Source organism: Pelmatolapia mariae, linkage group LG14 (genome assembly GCF_036321145.2).
Source record: "Pelmatolapia mariae isolate MD_Pm_ZW linkage group LG14, Pm_UMD_F_2, whole genome shotgun sequence".
Classification (NCBI taxonomy): domain Eukaryota; kingdom Metazoa; phylum Chordata; class Actinopteri; order Cichliformes; family Cichlidae; genus Pelmatolapia; species Pelmatolapia mariae.
The window spans coordinates 40,624,831-40,647,330 of record NC_086239.1 but is presented as its reverse complement, the minus strand read 5'-3'; the positions used below and the strand labels follow the sequence as shown (position 1 = coordinate 40,647,330).

The 22,500-nt window shown below is 46.4% G+C and overlaps 1 protein-coding gene across 4 annotated transcripts in view; it reads right to left on the bottom strand.

The window, feature by feature from the left end:
• The window catches only part of abcc5 (ATP-binding cassette, sub-family C (CFTR/MRP), member 5), a 37,687-nt gene extending 17,853 nt beyond the window's left edge, over positions 1 to 19,834 (bottom strand). The window contains exons 1-24 of one of the 4 annotated variants that reach the window (XM_063494384.1): positions 19,691 to 19,834; positions 18,776 to 18,863; positions 18,233 to 18,364; positions 17,147 to 17,244; positions 16,878 to 17,033; positions 16,654 to 16,798; positions 16,338 to 16,571; positions 16,074 to 16,247; positions 15,399 to 15,546; positions 15,170 to 15,318; positions 14,977 to 15,084; positions 14,705 to 14,868; positions 14,419 to 14,620; positions 14,238 to 14,309; positions 14,023 to 14,147; positions 13,825 to 13,897; positions 13,540 to 13,743; positions 13,307 to 13,450; positions 12,441 to 12,534; positions 12,146 to 12,315; positions 11,913 to 12,059; positions 11,673 to 11,802; positions 11,309 to 11,591; positions 11,045 to 11,231 (exon numbers count right to left, since the gene is read on the bottom strand). In XM_063494384.1, the coding sequence (XP_063350454.1) occupies positions 11,045 to 11,231; positions 11,309 to 11,591; positions 11,673 to 11,802; positions 11,913 to 12,059; positions 12,146 to 12,315; positions 12,441 to 12,534; positions 13,307 to 13,450; positions 13,540 to 13,743; positions 13,825 to 13,897; positions 14,023 to 14,147; positions 14,238 to 14,309; positions 14,419 to 14,620; positions 14,705 to 14,868; positions 14,977 to 15,084; positions 15,170 to 15,318; positions 15,399 to 15,546; positions 16,074 to 16,247; positions 16,338 to 16,571; positions 16,654 to 16,798; positions 16,878 to 17,033; positions 17,147 to 17,244; positions 18,233 to 18,298 (3,273 nt within the window). In that variant the 5' untranslated portion in view covers positions 18,299 to 18,364; positions 18,776 to 18,863; positions 19,691 to 19,834. Of the gene's footprint in view, positions 1 to 11,044; positions 11,232 to 11,308; positions 11,592 to 11,672; positions 11,803 to 11,912; positions 12,060 to 12,145; positions 12,316 to 12,440; positions 12,535 to 13,306; positions 13,451 to 13,539; positions 13,744 to 13,824; positions 13,898 to 14,022; positions 14,148 to 14,237; positions 14,310 to 14,418; positions 14,621 to 14,704; positions 14,869 to 14,976; positions 15,085 to 15,169; positions 15,319 to 15,398; positions 15,547 to 16,073; positions 16,248 to 16,337; positions 16,572 to 16,653; positions 16,799 to 16,877; positions 17,034 to 17,146; positions 17,245 to 17,503; positions 17,604 to 18,232; positions 18,365 to 18,775; positions 18,864 to 19,690 lie in introns of those variants that run through there. The other 3 variants (XM_063494385.1, XM_063494386.1, XM_063494387.1) reach the window with 3 other exon arrangements.
• Positions 19,835 to 22,500: the final 2,666 nt, after the last annotated feature.

Below are 22,500 nucleotides of genomic sequence, written 5' to 3'. Positions count from 1 at the left end.
GATAAATTCCAGTCTGGATTTAGACCGCGTCACAGCACCGAAACTGCCCTACTAAGAGTTTTCAATGACCTTCTTCTCATCGCTGACTCTGGGCGCTCTGCGGTCTTAGTTCTATTGGATTTGACTTCAGCCTTTGACACGGTCGACCATGATATCCTTTTGGCAAGGTTGGAACAAGTAGTAGGCCTTAAAGGAAACGTTCTCTCATGGTTTAAATCATATTTCTCTGAGAGGTCGTTCTCTGTCATGATGGGAAAATATTCCTCTTCTTCTGCCCTTTTTGCTGTGGTGTGCCCCTGGGCTCGGTACTGGGTCCTGTGTTGTTTTCTCTGTACATGCTGCCCTTGGGCTCCATCTTTGAAAAACATAATGTCTCTTTTCACTGTTATGCTGATGATATTCAAATCTACCTCCACCTGACTGGGGATGTTTCATCTTCACTACATCCTCTGTTTGATTGTCTGAGGGATGTCAAAGACTGGTTATCACGTAACTCTCTTACTTTAAATGAAAAGAAGACAGAAATTATCGTTTTTGATAGAAACATGCCTCTGGGACAACTGACTGGCACACTCGGGCCTGTTGCTAATCACCTCACTGAAGCTGCTAGGAATCTTGGAGTTTTCATGGATAGTTCCTTCAAACTAGATAAACAGGTTTCTACTGTGGTAAAAACCAGCTTTCACCAACTACGCCTAATTTCTAAGGCTAAACCTCATATACCACGCAAAGATCTGGAGAAACTCATTCATGCTTTCATCACTTCAAGACTGGATTATTGTAATTCTCTCTACTTGGCCTACAATCTTCTCTTCTTCAGCGTTATGGAATACTCTTCCTCTTCATATTCGCGCATCAGATTCCATTCAGTCTTTCAAATCCCGTCTAAAAACGTATTTGTTTAACCTGGCATTCAAGGCTAATTAGGGTAATTTACATCTGGCTTTGCATTTAGATTATGTAATTATTTTATATTTTATTTATTTTATTTATATCTGTAATTTATATTTTATATTGTGATTTTTATCTGTATCATGATTTTACTGGAAAGCACTTTGGTGTACTTTGGTCTTTAAAATGTGCTATATAAATAAATTTTGATTGATTGATTGATTTGTTGATTCACATTTCAAGAGCAAGTAACGTAATATGGGTCAAGTGATCAGTTTGATATCTTTTGTGATACACCGTCATATTTACATTATTTGTACAGTACGAATGATTTGCTTTGGTACCTGCTCAAACTTAAGCTCTCCTCTGTCTGCCTGGCTGCGCTTCTCCTACAGCAAAGTCGCAGGCAGCAGCTCCTCCCCCCTCGCTCACATGCATGCTGTGCTCCGTCGCTTAGTGCCTGAGCTCGGATCATACCAAAATTAGGGGGAATTCACGACTGTGCGCTATGTGCTTCGAATAATGTGTGTAGTTTTTGTTTTATACAGTTGTCAGTCAGGCATCTAAGTCAGAAGTCTGTATGAGAGTTGTTCTAGTGCAGCGAGTCTCCCTAGTTGAACATGCCATACAGAGACAGGTGGGATGGAAGGGGCCTTCCACTGGGAGATAATGAGTTTACGCCCCAGCATCGATGCAGTCTGTACACACTCAGCAGCCTTAGGCAGAGCATGTTTAAGGAGTGATGGGTCCCCCAAAACGAATAGTCTTGGTGAAAAAGGAATATCCCATCGTATAGTTGATTTGATAAAGTCATGTATCTCAGTCCAAAAGATTTGGGTTCTAGGACAGCTCCAAATCATATGGGTCAATGTGCCCACCCCAGTCTGACATCTCCAGCATCCAGGGGACTGTATGAGGTTCGCCCTGTACAGTCTGTGTGGCGACCAGTCAATTCAGTGTAGTAATTTGAATTGGATTAGTCTCGTTCTAAGTTCCCTGGACACCTTTTTACTATTCTGCAAAATTGTAGTCCATTCCTGATCTGTAAAAACCACACCAAGGTCAGTTTCCCAAGCTAATCGGAGGGCGGGTAGCCCTTTACTCGTGCCCTTAACAAGCATTGAGTAATATTTAAAGACTTCACGACCTCCCCCAAAGAATTTTTTGATGTAGCTGAGATATCCAATAGTTGGAGGTGGTGTGGAGGAGGAACCAAAGGTTTTGAGCAATAAGTGCCGGAGCTGCAGGTACCTCCAAAACTGACTCTGTGGCAACTGAAACTGTGCTTTAAGGTCATTGAAGGACTTGAGAATTCTTCCCTGATACAGGTCTCCAAGAACAAGTATCCCTCTCTGGACCCACAGTCTCCAGAAGAACTGAGACTTATTAATGCAGAGTTTGGGATTGAGCCATATGGAGGCCTCAGTATGGAGGTGGGAGTTAAAATTTAATAGCACGGCCACCTTCTTCCAGACCGTCTGCAGAAACAAAAGAATGGGGTGGGTTTGTATATCTGGTGGGAGCTTGGTGGTTAAAATGTGCATCGGAGGGAGTGGTGAGCACAAAGTACCCTCCAGACTAAACCATGGGGGGGCTCGTTCTGGAGGGAGAGCCCAGTGAACCATGTGTCTCAGACTGAAAGCATAATGGTAAAACAGTAAATTTGGGACCCCCAGGCCACCCGACTCCACTGGTTGCTGTAACTTTTTAAGCTCTACTCTAGGGCGTCTGTTATTCCATATGAATTGGTTGCATAATCTATCAAATTGATGAAAATATTTTGATGGGATTTTTAGCGGGAGTGTTTGTAGTAAGTAATTAAATTTTGGAGCACAATTCATTTTGATGATATTAACTTTGCCCCAAAGGGTGAGAAACAAAGGGGACCATCTAATTATGTCGGTTCTGAACTCGTCCAATAGAGGTTCAAAATTAGCCTGAACTATGTTAGATAACAAGGGGGGGAATGTAATGCCCAAGTATTTAATACCAGTCTGAGGCCAGCTGAAGTCCCCCGGCTGGAACGGGGTTTGGGGGCAGAAGGCTGTCAGAGGGACGCTTCAGACTTGGACCAATTTACTCTATATCCTGATATATTAGAGAACCGGTTAATAATTCTTAAGAGAGCAGGTAGAGAGCGTTCTGGCTGCGATATTAGGACCAGGGCGTCATCAGCATAGAGCATCAGCTTGTGATTATTATTGTGGACCTGGATACCTAGAAAATCAGGGTCTCTACCTCGCTGCCAAGGTCAAGGTCAAATTTATTTATATAGCACATTTCAAACAGCCGATGCTGCACAAAGTGCTTAACAATATAAAAATGGCATTAAAAAGCAACAATGTAATACAATAATAACAATAAAAAACAATAATAGGACAATAAAAGAATTAAAACAATAACTAAAACTAATTCAAATAAGACCAGAATGCTTGGATCACAGTGTCTTAAAAGCCAGGGCATAAAAATGTGTCTTTAGTAATGATTTACATTGCTCAACTGTTTGTGCAGATCTAATATTTAAGGGGAGACTATTCCAGAGTCTGGGACCTGCCACAGAGAAGGATCTATCACCACGGGATTTGAGATAAGTCCGTGGGACGGACAGCATTAATTTTGAGCTAGACCTCATGGTCTTTCCTGGAGCATAGGCAGAGAGGAGCTCAGACAGGTAAGGAGGGGCTCGAGCATTAAGTGACTTAAAAACAAAAAGTAAAACTTTAAATTGGATCCTGTAGGAGACAGGAAGCCAGTGTAAAGAAGCTAAAACTGGGGTTATATGCTCTCTCCGTTTGGTACCAGTTAGCAGGTGAGCAGCTGCACTTTGAACCATCTGAAGACGATGGATGGTGGCCTGATCTAGACCATAATACAATGAATTGCAGTAGTCTAATCTGCAAGTAAGGAAAAGGTGAATAACACGCTCAAAGACGTTAGCCGGGAGGTATGGCTTTACCTTGGCTAGCTGTCTTAGCTGAAAAAAGCAGGACTGAACTACTGCACTCACCTGCTTATTCAATTTAAAAGAACCATCAATGTAGACACCGAGGTTTTTTACATGTGTTTTACAATACGAGGAAAGGGCGCCCAGAGTGCTGTCGATATGATTAAAGTTGCCAAAAATGACAACCTCAATTTTATTTTCATTTAGCTTTAAAAAATTTAATGACAACCACTGTTTGACATCGTCAAGGCAGCGTAATAAGAGCTGGGGATGGTCTGACCCTGCTTTTAAAGGTAGATAAATCTGCAAATCATCAGCAAAACAGTGAAATGAAATGCTGTACCGCCAGAGGCTCTAAAGCTAGAGCAAAAAGCAGAGGACTCAGAGGGCAGCCCTGTCTTGTACCTCTGTGGAGGTCGAAGGACTGTGATATAATACGGTTCGTTAGTATTGATGCTCTTGGATTGTTGTAGAGAAGTTTGACCCAAATTGTGAATTCTGGGGCAAAGCCAAATGCTTCCATTACACAAAATAGAAAACGCCACTCTACCCTGTCGAATGCTTTCTCTGCATGTAGGGAGACGGCTATAGCTGGAGAGGAGTCCCCGTAGAGGATTTATTCTGGGTTGCCCACATAATATCAGTTAGGCGTCTAATGCTATCCGCAGAGCTGCGAGTCCGAATAAAACTGACTTGGTTGGGGTGTATTAGGTAAGTCATGACCTTATCTAATCTGGTTGCTAGGACCTTGGCTTGAATTTTGCAATCGCAATTGATCAAGCTTATTGGTCTGTAACTCTTACAGTCAAGCGGGTCTTTGTTTTTCTTTAAGACAAGGGAAATAAGTGCCTCTGACAGTGTTGGTGGCAGGCTGCCCTTATCCAGGGCCTCCTCAAACATTCGCAGGAGTAAAGGGGAGAGCTCCTCTGCAAAGTTCCTGTAAAATTCTGCTGTAAACCCATCCAACCCAGGGGCCTTGTCAATTGAGAGATTTTTGATTACCTTTAAGATCTCTTCCTTTGAAATTGGGGCATCCAGGGAGTCCACCTGTGTCTTAGAGAGAGTTGGGAGTTTGAGGGGGGAGAGAAAACTGTTAATTTCCTGTGAGTTTGCTTGTACTTCTGAGGAGTCGAGTTGCATATAGAAATCTCTAAAGGCTTCATTCACTTCAGAGGGTTTTGACACCATAGTGCCATCCTGTGCTCTAATTGCTGCTATGATAGTCTGAGCTTCTTTTTGTTTAATATATCTTGCAAGCAGTTTGCCAGCTTTATCTCCATCTTCGAAGTATTTCTGCCTAGCCCGAAATAGAGAAAACTCCATTTTCTGAGTCAAGATTGAGTTAAACTCATATTTAAGTCTAGTTAGGTGGGTCAGATTTGATGAGCTCATGTCTGCCTTAAAAGCGGCTTCAGCTATGGCAATCTTCCTCTCCAGACCTATCTGTTTGGTCAGAGCAGTTCTTTTCTTATACGAGGCATGCTGGATGATGAACCCTCTAATAAAAGCTTTCAAAGCTTCCCATGCTACACCCGCACTGGGAGCTGTAGAGAGGTTAATTTCTATATATGAATTGATCTGCTCTCTTAAGGAGTGGAAAAAGTTGGGGTCATGCAAAAGGCTTGAGTTTAGCCTCCATCTGGGAGACCTGGGGGGGCTATCAAATGAGCCCAGATGCAAAAGCACCGAGACGTGGTCAGAAACGTGTATACTACCAATAGAGCAAGACGGCATGATAGAATTTGACACAAGAAAATAATCTATTCTTGACAGAGTCTTGTGGGGGGCAGAATAAAAGGTGTAATCTCTTGTGGATGGGTTGAATACTCTCCATACGTCTACCAAACCCAAGGTCCTACACATTTTTTATAGCAATCGAAGCTGATCTAGAGTGTCGCTGTGAGGGAGTGCTTCGATCCAGTATATCATCCATGACCAAATTGAAGTCCCCTGCTATCAGGACTGGGTAGTCGCCCATATCACTAATTTTGCAGTCCAAGTTTCCAAAAAAGGTGGGGTCGTCAATGTTTGGTGCATAGATATTGCTTAAAATCATCCTGTGGCCTTGAATCTCAGCCAAGAGTAGCAATGTCCGCCCATCCTCATCCCTAACCATCCGGGTGCATTTAAACTGTAGCTGCTTATGAATTAAAATTGCGACACCCCTGCTCTGACTGCTGCCACACGAAAAAAAAATACCTGACCCACCCAATCACGGCAAAGCTTATCTGACTCTCGGGGGGACAGGTGAGTCTCTTGAAGAAAGACAACATCAGCTTTTTTTGATTTGATAAATGTCATGATTTTCTTTTTTTTGATTGGATGGTTAAGGCCCTTTACATTCCAGGTCATTAAGGTAAGGGCCCTTTGTTGCTTATTCGCCATCATGCAATACGTATCAGACATATAACAGTGGGGTAACTTATTATTAGAACCAGGAGTTCAGTACTGAGTGGACAATATTTGGAAGGCTGGCTGTAAGTACAATGGGGGGGTATGGAAGTAAATAAAAATAACAACTGATAAACATTTAAACAGATACGTCTGGGGCGACTGAGAACACTAGTCACCCTCAGGTGGGCTGTGAGCCCCAGAAAGCAAAACATAAACTTTATGGTCCGTGACTCTAACCAGTCGAACAGTCATAAACAGGACCCGACGCCAGCAGCAGCAGCATAACAAGTCAATGTAATATGAGGGGAGCAGTCATTCCGGGACTTAGCTAACTGAACAGACCTCTATGCAGGTTGGTTAGAACTGTCCCCTGACAAACTGAAAAGGGCTTCATGACAACTGAATTACTAAAAGAGGAATTTAATAATTTTAGTGAGCTTCTCTACCGAACAGATTGTGTCGTATTCTCAAAAGTAGCACAACTGAATAAATCCAATCAAACCGCGAAGCCCTATAATATTGAAACTAAACAGTTAGGAGGTGCAAAGTATATCGTGTATAGCGTGTTAAGTAACTCTAGGGCAAAAAAAAGGGTAGTGTTTAAATCCAAGCCCTGACTGTAAATAACTCCCTTAAGGTAAAGACAGAATGTAGTCCTGGGCTTTTTTTGGGTCGGTAAACTCACGTCTGCCCTCCGTCATTTTCAGCACCAGCACCGCTGGGAACGGTAGGGAGAACGTTATCTTCCTTTCGTGCAGCAGCCGTTTACAGGGATTAAATGCCACTCGTTTGTCCGTGACAAGTTTGGAGTAGTCAGGGAAGATCATAATGGTTTGCGTCTCACCAGGCTGCGGTGTGCGCGGTCAATCTCCAGCCCGCCCGGGAAGTCGACCTTCAGGAGTTGTGGGATCGTGTTGCGCACGAATGCTAGAGCGTCCGAACCCACGCAGCCCTCTGGAAAGCCAGCAAAGCGCAGGTTGTTTCTCCGTCCTCTGTTTTCGAGATCGTCTAATTTCTGTCGTAGAGCGTTCACCTCGTCACTAGTAGCAGGAGGATTTTTCTTTAGCGCTCTGCTAGCATCCTCCAGGAAATCCAGGCGAGACTCAGCGTTGCTTATTCAAGTAACCATATCTGCTAGCTTAGCCTCCACTGCCCTCGTAGCGGTTTGGATAGCATTCAGCTTGCTCTCTTGTGTCTCGGAGGTTTCCTTAAGTAGTGCGTAAATACTTGCAATGTCCTTGGCCATTTGTTCAGTTGTAGCAGTCTGGATAGTATCCGACACTGAAGGTGAGGCCGGGTGCACATCATTAGCTTTCGCCAAGGTTTCCTTGCTAGCGCCTTCTTGCCATCGAAGCGTAAGTTTTTGTTGGTGACATTATGAGCTTTCACAAAGAGTCTTCAAGCTTCCCACTGTCCTGAGGTGATATTTTGTAAGTGTTGTGTAGCGTAATGTTCTAAGTCTAATGCAAATTAGCTGCCACTGCGACGGAGCTTCCCCATTCAAGCTGCCATCTTGACCGCCTACGTCACCGGACTCCATTACCACACAATTTTAAAACTGTATATCTTGGGAATATTAGAAAGTATGTTGTGTATGATGACTTGTATTTGACAAAAATCCTATTGATAGCTGCAAAGAAAGCTATAACAAGAAACTGGTACAAACTGATCCACCTTATTCTGGTTAAATGTTATTGGGGAAATCTATGCAATGGAAAAAATGACTTACATTGTCAGATTAAAGGAAGATATTTTTGTTGCTAAGTGGGAGAAGTCATTATATGGCACCAAGGAAAATTAATGAACGAACAAAACATTTAAGGTTTATGTCTATAACTTTGTATATCCATATATGCATGCATGTATAAAAGTATGTATATAAGCTGGAGTATGTATGCTGCGGAGTAAAGGTAGGCATGCATATGGTAGTTGATTAGATTGGCACCCACACCGTTTGTTCGCTTTAGTTCTGTTTGTTTTGACTGTGTGCTTGTTTGTTTATTTCTCCTGAAATGTAGTACATGTCTGTGTTTAAACTGTGACAAAACTATTAATAAAAACTACAGTGTCAAAAAAATAATAATAAATGCAGGAATATTTGGAATTGATAATCCGTTGGAGGAGTGGATGACGTCTGTCCTTGGGCAATGGAAGGGGTGCATTAGGTCCATTAGGGTTTCCTTATTCGTACTTACAGCTATTTGAGTAATTTGTGGTCTATCCGAGGATTATTGGTAAGGTTGGTTAACAGGGCTGTTGGGGATCTGATGACAACATGATGATGCTTGATGACTTTAGTAGTGTTGATCTGATCTGATCAAAGGAGGGACCTGTTGGGATTAAATAATTTGCAGTGCCTCAATAATGCTATGCTTTTTTATTAATAAGTGTTATAAAGTTATATAGTGTAGTATTAGGGAGTGTGAGATTATTATACTATCTTATGCCACGTTATACCCCTGATTAAAGATTGTGAAATCATTATGTAGTTTTAGTTTGCATTATTCTCTTGACTTAGAAGAAGGTGACAACTATTACATTTATTAAACTGATTTGTATTACATCAGACTGCTGATTTATTGTGAATGAATTACATTGTTTTATGATGCATTATACTGCTGATTTATAAGAAATACTGTTTTCAGAGAATCATGGCCTCATTTGTCTGATTAGAAAAGAACAGAACATACTGCACAGGAAGCCAAGGTCATAACTTAGGCTCACTGAGAGAGAAAGAATGTGGATGTTTAGGTTTTATGACTTTGGAGGGGGGCTGAAGCTATAAGAATGTGAGAAACGGTCAGACACTTCGAGAGCTGGCGGACACACTCCTGTCCACATCTTCCGTCTACACGTTTTAATGCTCATTGTGTTTGTGTGGAATAAAGAGATTGTTGATTGAGCATTTATACACCGAGTGTTGTTCTTCCTTCAGCCCAAAGGTCAAAGAATTGGAATATTTAACAGGAGAATAAGAAGGACAAACGCAACAACATTGTCATCCTCTATGTAGCCGGTGTATCAGAGAAACTCAGGAGGGTTTTCTCCGAGCACGACATCCCAGCAACACACTCAGACAGAAACTGGTTCATCCCAAAGACAAAACTCCAAAACACAGACTTAACAACGTGGTGTATGCTGTACAGCTGACCTCTACATTGGAGAGACCAAACAGCCACTTCACAAACGCATGGCACAACATAGAAGAGCCACCTCCACAGGACAAGACTCTGTAGTCCATCTGCATCTAAAGGTCAAAGGTCACTCTTTCGAGGACGCCAATGTTCACATTTTGGACAGAGAGGACAGATGGTTTGAAAGAGGAGTGAAAGAAGCATCTATGTCCACTGTGAGCGACCATCTTTGAACAGAGGCGGTGGTTTACGACACCAACTGTCTGCCATCTATAATCCAGTTCTGAGATCCTTCCCAGACGCCTTAACGCCCACTCACATCCTGGGCCATCTGACCTCAGGAAATCACATGATAGGGTGGGGCCAGGTTTCACAATGAGCTCACCTGAAACCCTGGCTGATTGTGACCTACACCCGTTTTCACACCTCAGCTCATGTGATTAGGTAGAGGATCATCAGGGGGTCCTTTGTCCCTCTTTGGGGGGAAACTCCCACTGGGTTTAAATCTGGGACTCGCCAACATTTGACCCTAGAACTGAAGAAGCTTCTCGGATGAGAGGTGAAACGTCTTCAAGCAACTCAAAGAAGTCCAGACGCTTTTCTTTCCAACCTCCTTAGACTATTGATATTAACATAAGCTATTAAGACTCGACTGTACACTGTGTTCGTGTTTTCCTCCGAAACAATAAGTTCTGTTGGAGCAGCCTTTCAACGCCTCTCTCTGTCTCTCGCTAGCAAAGTTGACCCAGACAACAAAGTAAAGCTAGTTTTCAGCTACGAGCCCGACACGAACCCGACGTATTAGCCAGAGGTCCCTTTACTACGGTTCGGAGCCGCGGACCTGTTTTATATACGCGCGGAATAGTTTTCTATGAGATCGCTGCAAAAAGTGCAGCCTTACCTAATGTCCACCTACTGTTACTCACTTATATTAAGATTTAAACATCTAGTTGGTATTGGTATGGAGAGTAACCTTCAGTAATAGTAATAAATCACACAGCAATAGTTCATTCACGTAGTTGTAAAAAGCATGATAATATATTAAGTAATCCAAAGTATTCAGAATACGTTACTCTCATTGAGTAACGTAACAGAATACGTTACAAAATACATTTTGGGGCATGTAATCTGTAATCTGTAGTGGAATACATTTTAAAAGTAACCTTCCCAACACTGCCTACAGTCTTGGACCAGAACATCCTGTGTAGGGGTCTGAAACTGAAAGAATTTCCAGAGTCTGTAAAGAGCAGTGGGCCCAAATCCTCCTGAGCTGTGTGCAAACCCGCTTACAAACTACCAGCATCATCTCGCTGCTGTGCACCAACAGGGCTTTCTCCACCAAGTGCTACGTCATGTTTTACTTTGGCTGACTTCACTCAGTGATATGCAGATCAAATAATTATTTCCCTCACAGTGTTTAAACTGAGCTCTCACGTTTCTCTCACTAAAGCTGCAGGTTTCCGTAGTCTGGTTTGTGCTTCAGCACATCAGCTTCAGTTGAACCAGCCGTGAGCACTGAGCCAACAGTGCAGCTGCTTGTCTTCACAGAGCGCTCTCTGACAGCAGCTTAGCATCTAACTGTGGGTCATTTTCATGACCTGGACGACCGTCAGACATTACTCCACTGGTGACCTGTAACGCCATCGCATCACATCTGCAAAGGCTTAAATGTTAAAGTTACCTGGACGGCGTAGGAGATGGCAAGGCCGGCGTAGGCAGGGGAGATCTTTCCATGCATCAGAACCATCATCAGAGCTGTGATGCTGATCAGAGCCACGCTGATGATGTCCAGGCGCACAGCCAGCCACCGCATCGCACAGCTGAACAGGTAGAACGGGGCCTGGTTCTGGTCCAGCAACACCTGGTACCTGGAAACAACAGCACACAGTCAGCGGTCAGAACTACATCCTGGACGTCGGAGCGGGTCATTCGGTCCGACCCAGACCTGTGAAGGAAGTCACGGCCTCGATCGTAGGCCTGCAGCGTGGCCAGGCCGTGGATGCTGGAGGTGATGTGGGACATGAAGGGAGACATTGTCACGTTGTCCAGCCGCTTCAGCTCCCGGACGAAGACCCTGGAGATGCTGTGGAGCACCGCAAAGAGCAGGACCAGAGGACCCACCGCCACCAGGAACCACGGGAAAACACAGCTGATCACGCCCAGGCAGAAGAAGACCAGGATCACGTTCTGGATTAACATCTCCGCTTGGAACGGCAGACGAGTGTCGACTAGAAGGAAGCAGAGGAGACCGGGACTCGGTTAGACCCTGGACCCGAACGGCAGCTCAGACCCTCCAGTCCCACCGTCACCTTCATCCATGTCCTTGGAGAAGCGGTTGAGGATCCGTCCCGTGGGAGTCGTGTCAAAGAACTTCATGGGGCAGCGCAGGATCTTATGGAAGAGCTCGTCATGCAGCTTAGAGGAAGCTCGCAGGGTTCCCTGAGGAGAGACCACAAACACCACGCTGTAACCATGGTAACAAGTATTTTACAAGCAGGCTGATAGCAACTGCAGCAACAGGCTGGAGGGGACCTGGGCTGAACTCTGACCTTGACGAAGGCGACCCCTCTGATGAGTTTGAAGAGCAACATGACTCCCATGGAGGAGGCGTAAATGGCGGCGTACTGTTGCATCATGGGATTATCTCTCATGCTGATACTCACCGCTGAACTGTTGCCAAGGATTACCGTGGTGTTCTGGGAAAAACGGAGAAAGAGGAGTCAGAGGGAGAGCAGGGGACAGTAGGAGGCGAGAGGCGGAGAGCAGAGAGGAGGAGACGCACCCCGCTGCCCTGATTGATCCAGTAACTGAGCCACCAATGGCAGAAGGCGGAGCTTCCCACATTCAGGACAAACAGGGCCACGATCAGCAGGCAGGAGGCGGAGCCACCACATGCTGACATGTACACTTGGAACACAGGCCACGCCACGGCCCCGTACTGCTGCTCCTCCCCTTTAGGGTCACATGACCAGGAAATGGGACAGAAACAGAGACAGAAGGTCCCTCGTTTAATTTACCTGAACGCTGTGTTCTCTGTCACTAAGAAACTTTCAATAGAGCGGATTAAAAAATCCTACCGTTGTCCTTGACGACCGGGATGTTCTTCTTCAGTGATCCTGGTTTAGTGTCCGCTGGTTTCCTCTGAGAGCTGCCATTCTTCCTGCTCGGAGCCTGAAACAGGTGAGACAGAGACAGAGACAGGTGAGCTACAGACAGGTGAGACAGGCGAGATACAGACAGGTGAGATACAGACAGGTGAGACAGGCGAGATACAGGCAGGTGAGACAGGCGAGATACAGGCAGGTGAGACAGGTGAGATACAGGCAGGTGAGACAGGTGAGATACAGGCAGGCGAGATACAGACAGGTGAGACAGGCGAGATACAGACAGGTGAGACAGGCGAGATACAGACAGGTGAGACAGGCGAGATACAGGCAGGTGAGACAGGCGAGATACAGGCAGGTGAGATACAGACAGGTGAGACAGGCGAGATACAGGCAGGTGAGACAGGCGAGATACAGGCAGGTGAGACAGGTGAGATACAGGCAGGTGAGACAGGCGAGATACAGACAGGTGAGATACAGACAGGTGAGACAGGCGAGATACAGGCAGGTGAGACAGGCGAGATACAGGCAGGTGAGACAGGTGAGATACAGGCAGGTGAGACAGGTGAGATACAGGCAGGTGAGACAGGTGAGATACAGACAGGTGAGACAGGTGAGATACAGACAGGTGAGACAGGTGAGATACAGGCAGGTGAGACAGGCGAGATACAGACAGGTGAGACAGGCGAGATACAGGCAGGTGAGACAGGCGAGATACAGGCAGGTGAGACAGGCGAGATACAGACAGGTGAGACAGGTGAGATACAGGCAGGTGAGACAGGCGAGATACTGACAGGTGAGCTACAGACAGGTGAGACAGGCGAGATACAGGCAGGTACCTCAATGTGTGGTTTGTCTCCGAGCAGGAAGAGGTTAAACATGGCGGCATAGTCTCCACTGAGTTTCATCAGGTTGTCATGGTTACCCTGCTCCACGATACTCCCCTCCCTCATCAAGATGACATCATCACAGTCCACCAGATACTGCCCCCACACACACACACACACACACACAGAGGTCATCTCCATGGTAACCACCTGCAGAAAAGCTCAGTGGTGGCGAGGATGTTCACCTGCAGCTGGTGGGTGACAAAGATGACGGTCTTGTGGCGAAGCTGCTTCCTTATGGCGTTGTGGAAGATGTGGCTGGCCACATGGGTGTCGAGGGCGCTCAGTGGGTCGTCCAGGATGTAAACATCCCGGTCACTGTAGAGGGCGCGGGCCAAGCTGATTCGCTGCCGCTGCCCACCACTCAGGTTGGCGCCACGCTCTCCGATCTGATTGGAGGAAAACAGCAACATAAAACGACGCATCCAGAACCTTCTATCTACACACAGGTACACAGGAAGTGACGTCACCTCTGTGAGGTCAGCGCTGGGCAGAAGAGCAAGGTCGGTTCTGAGGCAGCAGGCGCTGATGACAGACTGATATCTGCAGAGAGGGGGCGGAGTTAGTGTGGAACAACAGAAGGGCTTCTGTTGACTGGGTGGTGTCACTTCCTGTTTGGTGTCCAGCTCAGTGTGTCAGTGTGTGATGTGCAGGTGTCTCTGTCTCACCTGTCCTCCTGATACTCCAGCCCAAACAGGATGTTGTCTCTGAGCGTGGCGTTCAGGATCCAGGCCTGCTGGGCCACGTATGCCAGCCTTCCTTTGACCACCACGCTGCCCTCCAGCACCGTCATCTGCCAACACATCAATATTTAATAACGGACCGATAATGGCCAACAACCAACACTGATCACCATGGCAACAGCAGGGAAAGGAGACATCACCTGTCCCAAGATGGCTGAAACCAGCGAGGTTTTTCCACTGCCGACACTTCCACAGACGCCGAGTAGCTTCCCCTGAGCAGACAGACAGACAGATGTGAGTGATGTCCCACCCCCACTCAGGCTCAGATGCTACTGATGCCACGCCCCCACTCGGGCTAAGGTGTGACTGATTGGTGGATACCTGCTGGATGCTCAGGTTTATGTTGTGCAGCGTGCTCTGCAGGCGCTGAGGGATGGAGGGGGTGGGCAGCAATGGAGGACACGCCTCCCCGTCTTCCTCCTCCTCCTCCGGACTTCTCTCCTCTCCTCCTTCTCCTCCTCTCAGCAGGGAGTCCTTCACCTCCTCCTCGTCCTGCTCCTGGATGACGGCGGAGTCTCTGCACCTGGACACCAGCACACACATACCTGAGTGCATCAGCGATCAGGGCAGATCAATACAGCTGATCAACACGAGCTCGTGGGTTTACTTTTCTCTCTGTCGGTGTCTGCTGGCCCCTCCCACACTCGGACTGGGCTGAGCGCTCTGTCCGCCTCCTTCCCACGCCAGACTGGCACCGCTAATCTCCACGGCAACCTGAGGGTTGACGGGCAGCGCTCGGACCCCATCGACCTCAGGCAACAGGAAGAGACTCTGAGGAAGGAGGGCGGGGCATAGATCAGATCAGAAGGCACAGGTGTGTGCAGGTGTTCCTGTGAACATGCAGTATGCAGGCGTAGGTGCACGAAGTCAATAACCAACCTTGAATCTTTCCACAGCAACGGAGGCCTCGGACAACGACTTGACGGAAAACGGTGTGACCTTCAGGGCAAAGGTCATGGCGTTAAACACCGTTACCACGGTGAAGGCCTGGATGGGTGACGGGAAAGGGCGTCTGTTATCATACCAGACTGTCAACAGGTAACCGACACAGAGAGGATATGAACTGCGGTACCTGAGCAGCTGTCAGGTCGTATCCTAGCAACATGTGGGCAGAGAATGTCGCCACGCTGGCGATGACGACAACGATGGGAGCCACGCCCACTGTGATGCTCTGGAAGTATCCTGTGAGCTCAAGGATCCTGCGCTCCTCGTCCCGGATCCCTGAGAGGAAACAGAGACGTGATGAGTGTTCAGCTGTGTTACCGTGGCAACCGCTGAGCGCGTGTGAGGTGAGCGCGTACGGTGGACGTCCTGCGAGAAGGCTTTGACCCAGGCATACATCTTGATGAACTTGATGTAGCTGAGGATCTCGTTCATCTTCTGAACACGCCTGTCGGTGACGGCCGTGCCCTTCCTCCTGAAATACGCCGTCATCCTCGAGCTGAACATCTAATGGCAGATCAATACATCGCCATCAATACACTTGATCGGGCTCTATAGGTGCACCTGTAGCACGTCTGAGGCTCGTTTAAGGACAGAAACAGCTTACAGTCACAGCGCCGTCTCACACTGCCTTTAACCCTTTCACACACAGTGATCACTACAGTGCACAGCTGTTTAAAGGCTGTTTTCTTGTATTTGTATATACTTGCACATAAAACACTACATTGGACACTGATGTGTCACTCCACACTCTGCCACCCACTCCAAAGCTGATGTTGTCCACCTAAGTGGACGTGTAAAAAAGTCTTTGAAAAGTACATGTTTAAAAAAATTAAGTTCAAAACTCTTTTTTTCATGCCTAAAGATGAATAAAAATACTTAAGAAAAAATCTTGATTGAGGTTGTCATAATTCATGCATGAAAGGGTTAAAGAGTAATCATTTAGAAGAACACAGGTGTAGTCAGGTGAGCACAGGCGGGCTCACAAAAGGTCAAAGACTCAGTCGGACTCGGCGAGTTTTAAAGGTACTGACCATGGTCGGGTAGAAAAGGATGAAGACGGCGGAGCCCAGCAGAGAGGTCGGTCCCAGGATGAACAGATTGTAGGCAACGCCGAGGACGGCCACCAGGGGGCCTCCTGCTAGCAGACTGCCCACGGCTGCCGCCTCAAACATCCTCTGACCGTCACTGGAGCACATGTTCACCAGCTGACAGGAAGGAAGCAAAAGATGACAGCAGAGTGAAAGGAAGTAGAAAACAATAAGAGTATTAAAGTCAGCACAGTCAGGTAACCACACCTGTCCCACAGACTTGTCCCTGATGCTGCGCAGACGCAGGATCTTCTGGAAGGCCAGGCTGAGGATGGCTCCCCTCAGTCTGGTCCCGGTCCGGTAGTTCAGGGCCCAGGTCAGAGCCAGAGACCAGGACCGCACCAGCTCTGCGGCGAGGAGACCCAGAACCAGCAGCAGCCCGTAGCCCAGGTCGGCCTCCTCCTGCTGGGTGTACTCGAGCAGACGCTTCACCACGAACGCCTGTGGGGGGCGGAGTCACTGGTTACACCGCAGCAATGTGATGGCAGTAAAGCAAACGTGATTCTGGCTCTGAGGTTCTCACCGGCCCGCTGAACCCGGCCACCTGAGTGACGGCGAGGCAGAGGATGGAGAGGAGGAGGCGTGTCCTACAGAACGCCCAGACCACTGAACACAGACAGGCGCTCGTGCCCTTTGACCTCTGCTCCTCCTCCCAGAGAGCCCACAGCCTGTGGACACACAGTCTCACAATAACACACATATACAGACCAAAGGCTTTGAATACACGCCTTCATTAGCTCCTCCCACCTCACGCTGTTGTCATGGCTGCTTTCCCGCTGCGACACGGGCCAGACATCATCCAATAGGAGCTGTTTCTTCCTGCGGGCACGCATGGCCAGAGGAGTCAGCCAATTAAACGTCATGAAGGAGAAGAACCCGGCGCTGTCAACGGGATGATACCACCTGAGGAGAAACACACAGGTGAGTGCACCTGCCTGCCTCTTAGGGACGTACGATGTCCTCACAATCATAGCAAAACAAATCTGTGTGTGTGTGTGTGTGGGGGGGGGGGTTACCTGTCATCCTCTCCACCTTTGCTCTGTTCTGCATCTTTAGCTCTGTCCTCCTCCAGCTCTTCACAGTGGCAGTCAGTTGATCTGTCCTCCATTGAAACCTGACCACACACACACACACACATATACACACACACACACACACACACACATATACACACACACACGCACACACACACACACACATATACACACACACGCACACGCACACAGACACACACAGTAGGCACCTGTAAAACTTCTACTGTCTCTACGTCTTCAGCATTTAAAAGTCTAAAACCCAAACTGGTCCCCAAACACACTGACTCTATATACACAGAACAATATTCTCTGATTGGCTGTCAGCAGTTTGCTGCAAACCTTCAGGTAACCATGGTAACAGGACCGACGTGCGTCTCCTTGTGTTTCAGGACTAGCATCATGTGACTGAGGGTCCTTAAAGAGAGACAAGCGCTGCAGCCTCCTCTCTGAGCGCGCTCACTCACAGCAGCAGAGCTGCATCTACTGAGCACGTGCAGAGCTCACGTTCCTGCCTCGTGATGCCCACACACATCACTTCCATTCACTCGCCCTCGGCCAATCAGGTGCCTCATAGACCCTCAGACTCAGAGCCTCAGCCAATCACACAGCGGGGTCCTCAGCATCAGGAGCGGGCGGGGCTTCATTACATAAACAGACTGCAGCTTTGTCTGCTTTTTATTCAGCTGTGCAGCAGAAGCTTTTATTTTGAAGCAGAAGCTCACGTTTCCTGGCTGATTTCTGATCACATCATGTATTAACTGAATCTGATCAGTTATTTATTGATTACTCAGATATTCAGAGGGTTTAATGAGCTCATCAGTCACACTGATGAACACTGATCGATCGCTTTGGCTGTGATTTCTGGTGCAGTGGTCACTTTATTAGGAACACCTGGAATGTCCACGGGTGTTCCTGCTTCCACTCTGACCTGGTTCTAGGTTTTTCCACTGATCAATAGAGAGTATTGATCAGTGATTACTGTTGAGGTGACCTGGCTTCACTGTGCTCCCAAATGCAATATCGATGCAGTACTACTGCCCTCTTGAGTGGCTGTACTCGAGTACTGACCTGCAACCCCGGCAGAGCGCTGCAGGAGGACCCCGACTCGCTCTGTCCAAAGTCATGTTGTTTCATCTTCTATCAGACCACATGGGACCGTGACCTCTGACCCCGCAACACCAACAACCTCAGGAAAAGCTCCTGAAGACAAAAACAGATACACATTAAAAACACTGCAGTAAGACTACTCCAAATATCACATCTAGCAGTACTACCAGTGATGCCAAGACTGCAGTACCAGTTGCGCCAACATAAATATCACAGTAATACTGCAATACATACTACAGTAATACTGGACTATATCCTGCAGTAATACATGAGGAAATACTGTCTTAACAGTGATATAAATACTGCAATACAATCTGAAAACGCTGCATTAATAGTTGCACTGCACTAATTGTACTACTACTGTAGTAATTCTGCAATAAATACTACAGTAGTAGTACTAAAAATATTTCAATACTACTGTTGGGTCTAAACTCAGACCCCGCTGATCTAGGGACTTATTCTCGTGAAGGAAAAACACAAGGCAACAGCGGTCGATCGATTTACTTGCACAAGGGAGGCCTCGTCGGTATCTCAGGAACGCACCTCGAATCCTACCACAAAATGACCCCGACTCCGGCCTCCGCTCGCTGCCCTTTATTGGAAAAAACAGTTACAATACACAATAGTTTGCACAAGCACCTCCCTTCATAAAACCCCCCTTGGTTACAAAGACAAGGCACTGTGTGTGTGTGTGTGTGTGTGTGTGTGTGTGTGTGTGTGTGTGTGTGTGTGTGTGTGTGTGTGTGTGTGTGTGTGTGTCATGGGGGTGCGTTTGTGTGACCTCCTGATCACAACTGTTTCTAACAACATCCTTGGTCATAAAAAGGTCATCTCCCCCAGACTCAATGTATGGCTCAATTCCTGTATTGGTTCACAATACACAACACAGTGAAGCCATAAAAAGAGCAGGAAGCCAAACATCAAGCAAACCTTCACATGGGATGTGCTTGTGATAAAACACTACTAAGTGAGAACATTAGTTCTCACTTAGTTACTCAGGAACATTTGAACAATTACTCCAATAAAATATTCTGTAAAAAACTTAAAATACTGTAAATACTGTCGGAACGCTGCTTCTGCCTTTAAACCAGTAGGAATACTGTAGTAGTACTGGTTTAAATACTACAGACTCACTAGAATAGATACTGTGATAGAATTAATATAAATAACACAGAATTATTAGTATCAATACTGCAGTATCAATGCTATCAACACTGCAATTGTACCAGTATAAATACTGCAGTAGTACAGGTATAAATACGGTTATGGTAGCAGTATAAAAACTGCATCTCCTCCAGAATAAGGTGACGGGCTATGGCTCCTTCACAATAAAAGCCTGTGATGCTGCCATTAGAAAACAGGCTGTCCTCGCGCTCGGACACGGGCAGAGAGGAGCTGCTGCCCGGTGTCCGGGCTCACCTGTGCGGCTCTCACTTGTCCGTCCGTTCCACGGTCTGTCCGCGTTCCCGGCGTGAGCGCAGCCACGGTCACTGTCCTCCTTCAGAGCCGCGGATCTCCGGTAACTGAAGCTGCGGCTCAGCAGTAGCAGCGGTGATGCGCGGGGCAGCATGGGAAATGGAGTTTAATCCGACCGAAGCCCCCCCCCCCCCCCCCCCCCACCCCCCTTCCCCGACATGACGTCAGCACCAACACTATTGGAGGGCCTTCAGCCCTCAGTCCGGTCTGTCAGGGCGCTCGCGCTTACTGATCAATCCCACAAACCTCATCCTGGTCATCTGAGTCACGTGACAGCACCAGCCTGCACTCACCGTGCGGGGGGCGGGGGGAGGGCACACACCCTCACAGTACATTTACTGGAGTACCAATTTACAGGTTTCGTGTACTTGTGCTGTATTAATATGTCAATATTAAAAACTGTGAATTTCAAATCGTTGCTTTGTCAGTGTGATCACATCATTACAGATCAGCGATACACAAGTTAGTAACAAGTACAGTATCATGCAGTGATACTGATACTTGTATCATCAACCATGTGACCCCTCTCCAGTCTCCCTTGAGCCTGAGGCTGTGTCCCAATTCAGGGTCTGCAGCCTCAACGGTCCTCAAGGGCCGCGTACTCAAAGACCGCTAAGGCCGGAAGTGCGAGGCTTGTGAAATGGGACGGTCTAGCCTCCGTCGCGCTGCCCAGGTTGCCTAGCAACCATGATACTAACAGCTGGAAACGTTTCATACAGCTTTGTTTGACAGAAATGAAGGAGAACATATTTTGTTCATTTGTTTGTTTGTTTCTACATGAGCTCTGTGTGATGTAAATATAATATGGCCAATATTATTATATTAATCACTATTAGTTATTACAGCAGTGAGTTTGAACTCTGTGTCAAATGCTGAGCTTCAGTAAAGATACAAGTTGCAGTTATTTATATTTCCTATTATGTTAAATCTTTGACAGTGTATATATAGATATGTTATATATAAGAGACAAATATTGTCCGTTTAATATGTTGTCATTACTAAATTTGGCTCAATGCTTACATACATGTGTAAAAACAAAATGTACGAGCTGTGAAAACTGTTTCTGATAAACAAAGAGTAGACTGATATATGAAATATTCCTTTATTGGGTGACCATGTCATAACTGCTTTAAGTCATACAGAATAGATATCAGAGCCTTAAACAGGCTGACTTCTGCTAAATGGGTCAAACTGGGCAGAAAGTATACAAACACATAACATCCTTATAGAATATGATGTAACACTATAGATCAACTTACCTCAGAATATATAAAGCATATAAACAGTTACAGCAATATGATGCAACAAACACAGCAGTGCTACTAATCCAAAATACTCAAAGCTTCATAGAACTGAAACAAACATTTATTTTTAGCTCCATTCTGCTGCTGATACATACTTTAGGTTTCTGAATATTAAACTTGTTGCTGCCTTTCATAGTGTGTAACTTGAAGGCCCTGAGTACTTTCTCCCACACTGAAAACACTGGAATGATAACATTATTTGAACATTACCTAATAAGACTGATTCAGGACAGACAATTAGTTATGTTAAACTTTCCTAGCAGTCCTTCACAAACAGGGAACAGTCTGTCTATTCTCTCCATCTGTCAGCTGCTGCTGGCTCTTCCTCCTCCTCTTCCTCACACACTGCTGAGTTTGTCCTGGTGGATCATCAGGGGTGCAAAGCCTCACAGATGATGTGCAGCAGTGGGTCCCTCAGTCTGTCCTCACTCTGGACACTTGCAGTTGTCACACATGGAAATCAAATGTGTGATAAGCTGCAGGATTCAAACACAAGTGTAACTTATAAACACATGTTCATACTTTTATTCCACAATCAGAGAGAAAGAAACAGAGAGAGAGTGCAGGACAGACAGACAGGTGACAGTCTCAGGTGTATACACTGCTACAAAACAGCACAAGAGAAGGAGGATTTAGTGTTTGTGTTATTACGAGTGCTAAACAAGAAGAGTTCCCAGATAGTACAGTGGACACATGTGTGACTCCTGTGATTAAAGCATCTTTCTTTCAGCTTAACGAGTGAACCGTCAGCTCGTTCAAACACACGTTAAAGTCCGTTTGGCTCGACACCACCGAACAGAGGCAGCAATATAACATAGCTAACATTAACAGTGCAGTGAATCCTGCTTGTGCCGTCATATTCAGGACTGCAAACCGAGCAGCATCACTGACTTTCAGCTTGTTGTGTTTGTGGATATATGACTGACTTTAATTATCCATAAAATCATCACATTCTCTGTAAGATTAAGGTCGACTATTGAACGGCGTATATTTTAAAGGCTTTAAAACCAAGTTAGTACAAACATCACTAATGTCACATAACTTTGCCGACATGTGACCAACAGTCATGTTTTAATGTTCTTCATTATTAAACATTTGCACATAAATAAGTGACATAATGTTCAGTACTTACGTTTAACAGTTTACTCTTTGGCCCCGCTTACGCCGTTTATTTCGGCGCTATGAAGTCTGGGATATGTTTGGCCACGAAGTCTACACCGCCAATCCTTCAAATTTAGGGAAATGAAGGACGCATTTGAGGGCCGCATTTCGAGCAGCCTTTGAATTGGGACAGCCTTCGGCACGTCGCTGTGACGTAATCGGCCTTAAAATGCGGCCTTTAAGGCTGCAGACCCTGAATTGGGATACAGCCTGAGATTACCAAAAGGCAACACTGAACGACACAGGAAATCATTCCTGCCTGTGGCCATCTCCCTGTACAACTCATCC